This window comes from Stegostoma tigrinum, chromosome 5 (genome assembly GCF_030684315.1).
Source record: "Stegostoma tigrinum isolate sSteTig4 chromosome 5, sSteTig4.hap1, whole genome shotgun sequence".
NCBI classification, from domain to species: domain Eukaryota; kingdom Metazoa; phylum Chordata; class Chondrichthyes; order Orectolobiformes; family Stegostomatidae; genus Stegostoma; species Stegostoma tigrinum.
In genome coordinates, this window is record NC_081358.1 from 117,989,024 (window position 1) to 118,001,211 (window position 12,188).

The 12,188-nt window shown below is 42.0% G+C and overlaps 1 protein-coding gene across 1 annotated transcript in view; it reads right to left on the minus strand.

Annotated features, from left to right (window-relative positions):
* Positions 1-12,188, minus strand: part of LOC125451748 (centrosomal protein of 192 kDa-like) — a 214,670-nt gene that overhangs the window by 87,558 nt on the left and 114,924 nt on the right. Inside the window, exons 34-37 of the mRNA XM_059646356.1 lie at positions 8,558-8,788; positions 7,408-7,533; positions 3,571-3,708; positions 46-109 (exon numbers count right to left, since the gene is read on the minus strand). Of these exons, the coding sequence (XP_059502339.1) occupies positions 46-109; positions 3,571-3,708; positions 7,408-7,533; positions 8,558-8,788 (559 nt within the window). The remainder of the gene's footprint in view (positions 1-45; positions 110-3,570; positions 3,709-7,407; positions 7,534-8,557; positions 8,789-12,188) is intronic.

Here is a 12,188-nt window from a genome sequence, read left to right on the forward strand (position 1 = left end):
ATTCAGCTAGTTAAAACACTGCCAACAGCAAAAAGATATAAATACCTGTATTGCTGATGTATTTTTGCGGAGCATGAAAATGAACCCACAAAATAAAATTTTCAGGATCCTGTTTAAAAAATAAAAGGGACAAAAAGTTACGATATTGTAATACTACACATGGCATACTGGAAAATTAGCCAGAGGGGGAAAATCACACATTAAATTATTTTACACTTGAGCAAACCTTTAATCACTTTAACACATCAATAATCACTGGGGAGAACATGTATACTATTTGATGCAGGGAAGACATCTATTGGTTAACCAAGTTGAAGAAAAGTAAACAACCAAGTACGAACCAGATAAAGGGGCCGGTCTGGTGGCATTCCCTCAAGGTGTAAAGGTGAACCAACACAAGTAATGAGAAATCAAAACACCATCTATATTGCACATGTATTTTTAAAAATAAAAGCAATTTCAAAAAGCACGACCTTGAGTAGACTAGCTTTTTTAAAAGTATAGTCATTAATTATCACTGAAAATTTGCAACACTTGCAGCTGAAAGCAAGTTTTCTTGCAAGTCTGGGTGGCTGCTCAGTAAATGACTTGTTTCTTCTGATTTTAAGAAAGGCCACTAAACAATTATTATCCGCTGGCATTTTGCCCCTGGTGCCCAAAACAAAACTGGGGTCTCACTTCACGACCTCCAGTTAGGTCCATAAATTTCCTGCAGAAAATGTTTATATTTAACTTGTCTCTTGATTTATCCTCTTCCCAGTGCCATATCATCCTCCTCATAATGGACTGTGACATTAACATTATGGACCAAATCAAACCCCCTCAAAACATGTCAAGAAGATGACTTTATTTATTTTTAAAGGTAGGGTCAAGATTAAGTGTAAGGTGTGTTCCAACTGCCATTTGATTGGCCAAACTACCAAGCTTGAAACAAGACACTCTTGATTTCATATACTAGAATTAAAAATACAAACAAAAAGAAAAGAACACGCTTAACTCTATCAAAACGCTTAGCAAAATATATATAAACAACCAATGCTTCCAAAATGGTAACATCCCACAAATACATCCTTGGCCAAGGCAAGTGTAGTAAATTCAGTCTCATATGCAATTCTGGCAGCAGAAAGAACGTCAACTTTCAGCTGTAACGGAGAGGAATAACAGCTTCCACATCCAGGCTTCAAGACTGCAGCAACTGCGACTGAAGGCTAAAACTAAAAATAAGTCTTCTCTCTTTCAGGCCACTAGACCCCTGTTTTCTTGAAGATTGATACTTAGGAGCTGCCAGGTATCAGATCAGACAGATCAACTGCTGCCTCACATTTTCATTCTTTGATCAACAGTAGCAACCAAAATCACTATTGTTGACAGGGCCAATGAGGAGCCACAACTCACTAGTGGCAAAATGCATACAACTGTCACAACAAATGGCTTTAACCTAGTGCTTTTTGGCAATGTGTGCATCTTCAAAAAAAAGTCAGTCAATCCTTGCGATGAGGCAGAGTGTACATATATCCTTGTCAGCAGGTCATGAATCACCACTTGTGCATAAAGACACAGACTGTCTGTTCAAGGCTCAACACCACCACCACCCACTGGATAGGTAATCAAGTTTGAGGTTTGGTGCCAAGTTCCTCTGCAACTCATTTGTAATTGCTAGTCCCACATTCAAATTTTTGTAATTCTTGTTCTAGGAGAGTTATGACTGATTGAAAATTACCCTCCTGAGAGGTGTGCTGATGCAAAAAGGAGTTTTTAAAAATTTTGTAAAGATCTTGGCTCCGTTGCAGGTTGGTGTACACAAGGAAACCATACCAGGTCCAGCAATAGCAGACCTGGAGCTAATGTACCAAAAACATTTAGTGCAGAATGCTGCTACATACACACGTTTATCCTGGACACATTCCATCCAGTTTTGCACACAACCTAGTCCTTCAGTTTTGTTTCAAACACTGATACAGGTACCCAATCCAAGTGGATCAACAGCCACCTCATTTTGAGAGTCACTTAACCAGTGATAAGATCACTGCTGTTGTTACTAATGAGGCCGACAAAGCAGTTCTAAGACCACAACCAGAAAAATATATTGTAATAGCAAAATACACAAAAAATTGGAGGCAATGACCCAGAAATTGCCTCACCTACAAGGCCTACTTACAAGTCAGTGTTACTCCCACTTCTGAAGAGTAATTGGCACTCAGTGACGGCAGTAATCTTGATCAGAATCTGCAATTTTAGTGGTTTCTTTAAGCTTTTTGGCGAAAAGGTATACCTCGGATCAAAGTCATGACCTTAGCGCTTCTTGCCGATCATGGGAATCATCCATGGGCACACAGAACATTCCATTTAATATCCACAAAACACAATAAGCTAACAGAAAAGTAGGAGCAGTTGCTGTTCTTATGATCACTGGTGCAGATACTCTGGAGTATATGTTTTATAGTTCACCTACATTACAATTAGAACTGTAGGGCTTGCAATGTTACTAATGTTATTCAATGGCCATAAAAAAGTACTTCGGGCAATATGAACTGTTTGTTTTAGAGCACGTGACTGGCCTATACTTAATATCTACCCACAGAAACACAATTTTGCTCATTGTTCGACATGTGTACATTTTCTTTACAACCAATATGTAGAATAGAAACGTCAAGTGGCGTTTCTGAAACTACCTCCAAACATGGCTTCAAATCAAGTAGGCAGCTGATTATTAAACAATGTATATAATTATAAATCCATTTAAATTTCTTCACAATTATAGCACACATTGCCAAAATATGCAAAATTATTCTGGCAAGAATAAAAACTATGATTACAACCATAGCAATGTTCAACATGGCAAAGGACCCTTCAGCCCACTTGTTCAAGTTGACCAGGTATCCTATACTGATCTAGTGCCATTTGGTCCATAATCGCTCCAAACCCTTCCTATTCATGTGCTCATCCGGATGCCTCCACCACCTCATTCCATAAATGCACGACCCTCTGCGTGAAAAAACTGCCCTTTTAAAATCTTTCCCCTCTCACCTCAAACCTATACCCTCTAGTTTTGCATTCCTCCACCCTGGGGAAAAGATCTTGGCTATTCAACCTATTCATGCCCCTCATGATGTTATGAATTTCTATAAAAGGTCATGTCTCAGATCAAAGCTCAAGGGAAAATAAACCCAGCCTATTCAGTTTCTCCCAACAACTCAAACCTTCCAAACCTGGCAACATTCTTGTAAATCTTCTCTGAACCCTTTTCAAGTTTCACAACATCCTCCCTATATCAAGGAGACCAGAACTGAACACAGAATTCCAAAAGTCACCTAACACCATCCTATAAGGCAACATGACCTCTCGATTCCTGTACACAATACATTGACCAATAAGGCAAGCATACCAAATGCCTTCTTGACTATCCTGTCCAACCGCAACTTCACTTTCAAGAAAATATGAACCTCCACTCCAAGTTCTCCTCGTTCACCATCATTTCCGAGGACCTTGCCATTAAGTGTCTAAGTCCTGCCTTGATTTAAAGGTCAATAAGAGCACACATTCAACCTAAGACGCAGAATTTCTTATTACCTCTCCTTCATAGCTGGCTTGCATCACGTGATTCATGACCGATGGGGCCACCAATGGAGAGGTGCTTTCAGTCCTCAGTGCAGTTTCTGCTAATGCATCAGGCTTGGAAAATGTAAAACATCTCCATGCAGCAGCATTCTGGACAGAAAAAAATACATTGACAATCAGTGCGAACGAACATCCAATGGGTCAAGTGAATTAAGTACAGCGGAATGACAAAAGATTGTCCCGGATGGGATCTATCCCAGGTTACTGAGGGAAGCGAGGGGAAATAGCTGGAGCCTTAACAGATATCCTTGCAGCATCCTTGAGCACGGGTGAGGTCCTGGAGGACTGGAGAATTGCTAATGCTGTCCCTTTATTTAAGGGTAGCAAGGATAATCCTGGTAATTATAGACTAGTGCGTCTGACGTCAGTGGTGGGGAAGACGCTGGAGAAAATACTGAGGGATAGGATCTATTTACATTTGAAAGAAAATATGAGCTTATTAGTGATAGGCAGCATGGTTTTGTGCAGGGAAGAAGGTCATGTCTTACCAACTTGATAGAATTATTTGGGGAAGCAGTGACAAAGTTGACAGGAGGGAAGGTTCCCCATGGTAGGCTGATGGAGAAAGTGAAGTTGCACGGGCTCCAGGGTGTACAAACTTGATGGATAGAGAACTGGATGGGCAACAGGGAACAGAGTTGTTAGTCGAAAGGAGTTTCTCAAAATGGAGAGCTGTGACCAGTGGTGTTCCACAGGGATCCATGTTGGGACCATGGCAGTTTGTGATGTACAGAAGTGATCTGGAGGAAGGTTGTAAATGGTCTGATTAGCAAGTTTGCCCATGACACTAAAATCGATGGAGTAGCAGATAATGAAGGGGACTGTCCGAGAATGCAGCAAAATATAGACAGATTGGAGAGTTGGGTGGAGAAATGGCAGATGGAGTTCAATCCAGGCAAAGGCGAGGTGATGCATTTTGGAAGATCGAATTCAAGAGCAAACTATACGGTAAATGGAAAAGCCCTGGGGAAAACTGATGCACACAGAGAGATCTGGGCATTCAGGTCCATTGTACCCTGAAGGTGGCAACGCGGGTCGACATAGTGGTCAAGATGGCATACGGCATGCTTTCGTTCATCGGACGGGGTATTGAGTACATGGGTTGGCCGGTCCTGTTGCAGTTTTATAGGACTTTGGTTCGACCACATTTGGAATACTGTGTACAGTTCTGGTCGCCACATTGCCAAAAGGATGTGGATGCTATGGAAAGGGTGCAGAGGAGGTTCACCAGGATGTTGCCTGGTATGGAGGGCGCTAGCTATGAACAGAGGTTGAGTAGATTAGGATTATTTAGAAAACTGGGAGGTTGAGGGGGGGGCCTGATTGAAGTCTACAAAATCTTGAGGGGTATAGACAGGGTGGATAGCAAGAAGCTTTTTCCACCAGAGTGGGGGACTCAATTATTAGGGGTCATGGTTTGAGTAGTAAGGTAATGGAACACTTTGCCTGCAACGGTAGTAGACTCGCCAACTTTAGGTACATTTAAGTTGTCATTGGACAAGCATATGGACGTACATGGAATAGTGTAGGTTAGATGGGCTTGAGATCAGTATGACAGGTCGGCACAACATCGAGGGCCGAAGGGCCTGTACTGTGTTGTAATGTTCTATGTTCTAGGATTTCAAGGAGTGAGGGGAAAAAGTTTAAGTGAGATATACGTGGAGAATTCTTTATGCAGAGGGTGGTGTGTGCCTGGAATGCACCTCGACTCCAAGGTCTCTTCTCGACCAGCAGGGGTGGTACAGGTGGGCACGATAGCATCATTTAAGATGCATCTAGACAGATACACAAATGGGTAGGGAGCAGAGGGATACAGATCTTTGGAAAATAGGCAACAGCTTTAGATAGAGGATCTGGATTGGCACAGGCTTGGGCACCAAAACGCTAGTGTCATAGGTTAAGTGAGTGAACAATAATTAGGCAAATGAAATACGATGTGGGGAAATGGCAAGTTATATACTTTAGAGAAGTGGATTTTTTCAAATGGAGGAGGCCTGTGGAAACTTGCAGCACAGTGGGATTCATGAGCCTTCATGCACAAAAATCACCAAAAAGCTAGCATCCAAGTTCAGGTGACAAATAGGGAGGGTAAATTCATTTTTGGCTTTTATTTCAAAGGGAAAAGAGTATAAATTTTGGGATGGGCTTGCTGAAGCTGCACAAGGCACTCGTCAGACCACAACCGGAAAACTGAACAGTTTTACACCCTTATTTAAGTGAATTTATATTGGAGGCAATCAATTGAACATTCACTTTATTGATATCAGATATGGAGGTTACGAGGAATGATCGAGTGGATTGTTCCGAAATCCAGTGAGTGCAGGTCCAATGACAGGCAATCTTATTGAAACATGCAAGATCCTGAGTCGACTTGACAGGACAGTCACGGAAACGGACCCTTCAGTTCAACGATCCCCACTTGCCCGTGTTTGTCCCATGTTCCTCCAAACCTTTCCTATTCATATACTTATCCAAATGTCTTTTAAAAGTTCTAACTGTATCTGCAGCTTCCTCTGGCAGTTCATACCACGCCCAAACCACTGTCTTATGAAAAGGGTGTCACTCAGCTCTGAACAGGGAAAGGGTGTTTTTCTTGTAGGAAAGTCTAGGACCAGAGGGCATAATCACAGAATAAGACATCATCCTTCTAAGACAGTTGAGGAATTTCTTCTCTTCAGCAGTAATGAATCTGTGGAATTCTTTACCACAATGGAATACAGAGGCTGGGGTGAAGGATATGCAAGGCTGAAACAAGATTTTTAGATCTGAAGAAGAATCAGGGTTATGGAGAAAAGGCAAGAACAGATTGGAGGATTATCAAACCAACCAATTATCTCAACAAACAGCAGAGCTGATTCAATGGGCCAAATTGCGCTCCAACACCTTATAGGTTAACATAGAGTTCATGGTAGATGATGCTTTCAGGATTTCAATTAACAAGAAGATGGTGTTTCTAAGGTGCTTCAACTAATCTTATGTACTACCATCAGCTGGAGTCTTACTTAGCTTGAAGGCTGTGGTTATTGAAGGCTTCAAGCTCAGCATCATGACATCACTGCAGGGGTCAACTGCTTCAGCAAAGACCGTTCCCCCTTCAACTCAAGGTTCGGGATAAGGATGTTCGCTCATAATTGCACATCAGGCAATACACTTCTTTCTCAGATACTAGCAAGTCACAAATAGGAGTGTAATGGAATAAGCTTCACTTGTGCACTTCCAACGAAAAAGTTTGACAGAATGCAGGACAAAATAGCCTACGTGGTATTTTCTCCAATACTTTTAAGCATTCAATCCTTTTACAATATTGCCAAGCCTTCCTTTATAGTACCTCCAAAATTATAGATTTACACTATTTGCAAGGACGAGGGCAGAAGGGAACAGCACAACTTCCAAATTTCCCTCCAAGTCACACATCATCATGACTTGGAAATATAATCGATGCTCCTTCCTGATCACAAGATTGAAAACCCATAACTTCCTCCACGACAGCACTATATGTAAGCATAAATCACTACGATTGTAGTGACCCACCAGCAGGTTAAGGGCAATTCGAAATAGGCAGAGCCTTCTGGTCTTACCAGATGCGCCTTCATTTTGTGGAAAATGAAATTTTAAAAATGTATATATGTATTTTCTAAAGGTGCAAGGAGGAACTTGGAGTCAACACTCCACAATATTAATAAGCACTTGATTTCACTGTGTTGAGAAAGAGAGCAGTATGACTGACTAAAAGACTTGTAAATGATTCTAAATTGCTCAAGTAATGACTCAAGATTAATGAAAACTTACTGCACTGATGACAAGTCGAATGGGAACAGTGGAATGAGTCCTGTTGATTAGTTTAAGAGAGAGTGCTTTGTCACTGCCAGGTACCAAATCACCAAAATCCAAGCTTTTGTTTTTCCCTGCTAAAACCTAGAAGCAGACAGAATATAAAACAAAACAAATAGGAGATAACAAAGTGTGAAGCTGGATGAACACAGCAGGCCAAGCAGCATCTCAGGAGCACAAAAGCTGACGTTTTGGGCCTAGATCCTGATCAGCTGACTTCACCATTCAATCCCAAGGACTCAACTAACATTTGAGAAACCTTCCATTCAAGACTTCATGAAGGCTTAATTTAGTTTATACATTTACAACACTACACTGTCCATTCAGTACACAATATCTTGTGCACAAGAAACTGAAGCACATGCTATCATTGATTGAACATATAGAATTAAGTAAAGCACATGGATATACACAAAAAAAAAATTGGTCAGAGCATTGGAATTTATTTCACAAGTATCATGACAAATCCAAGCTCATAACCGATTATAATTAGAATTTGACTTACTAGCAGATCAATCTACTTCAAAAGGGCATTTATTGGCAAGACTGAATCCTTATAAGTAATATTACAGTTCACGCCAAGTCAGAATTGCAACATACATGCTGGTGGCAATCTGTAGCTATGAATAGCAGTGGTAGAGGGTCTAATCATCTTTCCGTCATATAGCTGACTAAGAAATCTCTCCTACTCTTACTACTAGCCATTGGCACGTGTTAGAAGGATTTGCAGGTCTGCGTGGCCTGTGTAACGAACACACTTGGATATTAAGCATGATGATAACCTGGAGCTCCTCATTCAGAGGCAGGGAAATTATTCCACAAAACATTATTTAGTACTAACAAAGAAAGACTAAACATTATTAAACCTCATTCCATCATATTAGTCAAGAGTCACTGTTGTGTTTCCTCCTCTTAAGCCAAACCTCTTGAAAAGCTCTTCAGAGTCAAAAATAACACAATGTGCTAATATTACACTTGGAAGTACTCAGTTTCTTCGCACTACAAAATTAAATGTGCGAAGGTAGTCACAAGATTTAATAACAGATGATCAATAGGGCCTTAATGATGCACACATGTATTACAAAAGTTAGACGGTAGAGTTATTTACCTCAATCAATGGATCTTCTGCCACAGCTGTAATAACCACTCTCACAGCAAGTGCTTCGGCTCTGACAACTGTATTGGCGTCTGACGAGACAGGATAGGAGGAGACACAAATGACGCACTGAAAAATTCCTGAGTGACGTGGAAGGAACATCAATTTCAAATCTTCAGTAACATGGGGGCCAATGATGGTTTTGTTCTTGAATATCCAACAGTGGTGAGCAAATGCGTCCATCTGGAAGTTGCAAATGATTACAGTATGAAATAACAATTTCATTAAGATTTTGCTGAACTATTTATTATTGCACTGAAATTAGACTTCATTCAATTCTCTGGTACAAATGGATGGCACAGTGAGACAGTGGTTAGCACTGATGCCTCACAGCACCAGGGACCAGGTTCAATTCCAACCTCAGGCAACTGACTGCGCAGTTTGCACATTTTCCCTGCGTCTGCATGGGTTTCCACTGGGTGCTCCGGTTTCCTCCTGCAGTCCGAAGATGTGCAGGATAGATGGATTGGTCATGCTAAATTGCCAGTAGTATCTGTGAATTTGTAGATTAGATAGGTTTGGGTGGGTGCTCGGAGGTTTACGGTGGACTTGTTGGGCCAAAGGGCCTGTTTCCACAGTGTAGGGATTCTATGATCAATGAAATAGAACACAGCAGACCCTTCGACTCACCGTGTTGTGCCAAACGTTTACCCTAAACCCAAGGTCTATCTAACCTCCACCCCTATGCCTTTATAATAGCAACATAAATGCCCTAATGAGGCAGACTCCACTGTCCTCTCCAGCAATGCATTCCATGCCCCTACCACTCTCAGTAAAGAACTTACTTCTGACGTCTCCCTGATATCTACTCCCACTCACTTTAAACCGATGTCCTCTTGTAATAGCTACCTCCACCCTAGGAAAAAAAAAGTCTCTGGCTGTCTATCTATATCTCCGATCATTTTGTACACCTCTATCAAGTCACCTCTCATTCTTGATCGTTCTAAACAGAACAGCCCTAGCTCTCTCAACCTTTCCTCCTAAGACATTCCCTCCATTCCAGGCAACATCCTGGTACATCTCCGCTGCACCTTTTCCAATGCTTCCACATCTTTCCTGTAATGAGGTGACCAGAACTGGACAAGACTCCAGATGTGGCCGAACCGGACTTTTGCATAGCTGGAGCATAAATTTCACGGCCCTGGAACTCAATCCCTCTTAATGAAAGTTTATCACACCATAGGCCTTCCTAACAACTCTATCCACCTGGGTGGCAGCTTTCAGGGAACTATGGGCATGAAACCCAAGATTCTTCTGCTCCTCCACACTGCCAAGATTCTTTCTATTAACCCTGTATTTTGCTTTCAAATTTGTCCCTCCAAAATGAATCACCTCGCACTTTTCAGGGTTAAACTCCATCTGCCACCTCAGTCCAGCTCTGCATCCTATCAATGTCCCTTTGTAACCTAGAACAGCCCTCTGCACTATCCACAACACGACCCAAATTCGTATCATCCGGGAACTTGCTAATCCACCCTTCCACTCCTCCATCCAAATCATTTACAAAAACAACAAATAGAAGAAAACCCAGAACAGATCCGTGTTGGACACCACTCGTAATTGAGCACCATGTTGAATATTTTCAACCCACTACCACCCTTCGTCTTCTAAGGGTCAGCCAATTCTGAATCCAATCTGCCACATTTCCCCCGCCCCTCCCATGCCTCTATACTTTCTTACCATGGGGAACCTTATCCAGTGCCTTACTTAAATCCATGTATACCACGTCCACTATTCGACCTTCATCCACGTGTTTGGTCACTTCTTCAAAGAATCAATAAGGTTTGTGAGGCACAATTTACCCCTCAAATGCATGCTGACTATCACAAATCAAACTGTGCCTATCCAAGTGATCATAAGTCCTATCTCTCAGAGCCCTTTCTAATAATTTGCCCACCAGTGAAGAAAGACTAACTGGCCTGCATTTTCTGAGGTTACCCCATTCCCATTTTTGAATGGGGGAATGAAGTTTGCCTCTCTCCAATCTTTCGGCGCTATACCCGTGGACAGTGAGGACAAAAAGATCATTGCCAAAGCCCCCAGCAATCTCTTCCCTTGCTTCCCATAGAATCTTTGGATAAAGGCCATCAGGCCTGGGGGGACTTCATTATCTTCAAGTTCCTCAAAATTCCTAGTACATCTTTCTTACTAATATCAACCCCCCCCCCACCAGCCTGTTTCACACTATCCTCCTCTACAACTAGGTCTCTCTCACTTGTGAACACTGAAAAAAAAAAGGACCTCTCCTATCTCTTTAGGCTCTGTGCACAAACTCCCTTTACAATCCTTGATTGGCCCTACCCTTTCTCTGGTCATTCTCTTATTCCTCACGTGTATAATTCCTTGGAGTCTTCCTTCTTGCTATCTGCCAAGGTTTTCTCATACCCACTTATAGCTCTCCTCAGCCCTTCTTTCAGCTGCAGTAAGACATCTATTTAACCAATAAACCAGCTCTGACTTTGTGGACAAGTTTGATATTGAAAATAATTGGATAACTTGTATGAAATACCCTACTACCAGCATCATGGATTCAGTTTCTAAAACAATTTCTGATGTAAAGACATTCATACTCTAACACCCGAGTAAAGAATCAAGGATCTTAATCTCTCTTTAGCATTAAGTATGGTGTGTTGAACATGTCATCTCAACTTACTTATGCAGTCAGCAGAAATAGTTTCTGAGTTAACAAAGTGTGGAGCCAGATGAACACAGCAGGCCAAGCAGCATCTCTGGAGCAAGAAAGCTGATGTTTCGGGCCTAGGCCCTTCATCAGAAAAGGGAGAGGCGGAGAGGAGGAGTGTATGGGTGGAGAGGAAGGGAGGGGATAGATCAGTCTGGGGAGGATGGACAGGTCAAGGCATCGGGATGAGGCTGGCAGACAGGAAATGGAGGTGTGGCTTGAGATGGGAGGCGGGGGATAGGTGAGAAGAAGAACAGGTTAGGAAGGCAGGGACGAGCTGGGCTGGTTTTGGGATGCAGTGGGGGGAGGTGCAGGTGAACATCTGCTTCATGTAGAAAGTCATCTTTGGGCCTGGGATGGGGGTGAGGTGGTGGTGTTGGAGCAGGTCTAGCACTTCCTGCAGATGCAGGGGAGTGTGGAGCAGACAAGGGAGTCACACAGAGTGGTGTCTCCTGAAGGCAGACAAGGGTAGCGTTGGAAAAATGTCTTTTGTGGTGGGGTCAGATTGTAAATGGCCAAAGTGTCAGAGGATGATGCGTTGTATCCAGAAATAGTTTCTTTATTCAATTTCATTCTGACACCTCTGCAAGGACTACATAGATTTGATTTGGAATATAATCACGTAAATGGAAGTTTAGACACCGCAGTGATACACAGAATGAATCAGTCGATTTTGTTTTAAAAAGCAACTTAAAAGTTGAAAGCAAAAAATGTATCAAGTTCACTTACCGACATGACTTTTGAAGTAGCTGGATATTATTTTTGTGGGACAAGTAGGCATCAGGTAGCTTTTGCTTGAAAGAAAAATGCCATAAACAGCTTTTGGATGGCTAGGTTGCAGCCCATCTAAAATAAGAGGGGCAGGTGCACTCAGATCTTCCAAAAGCATGCAATTGAAGATAG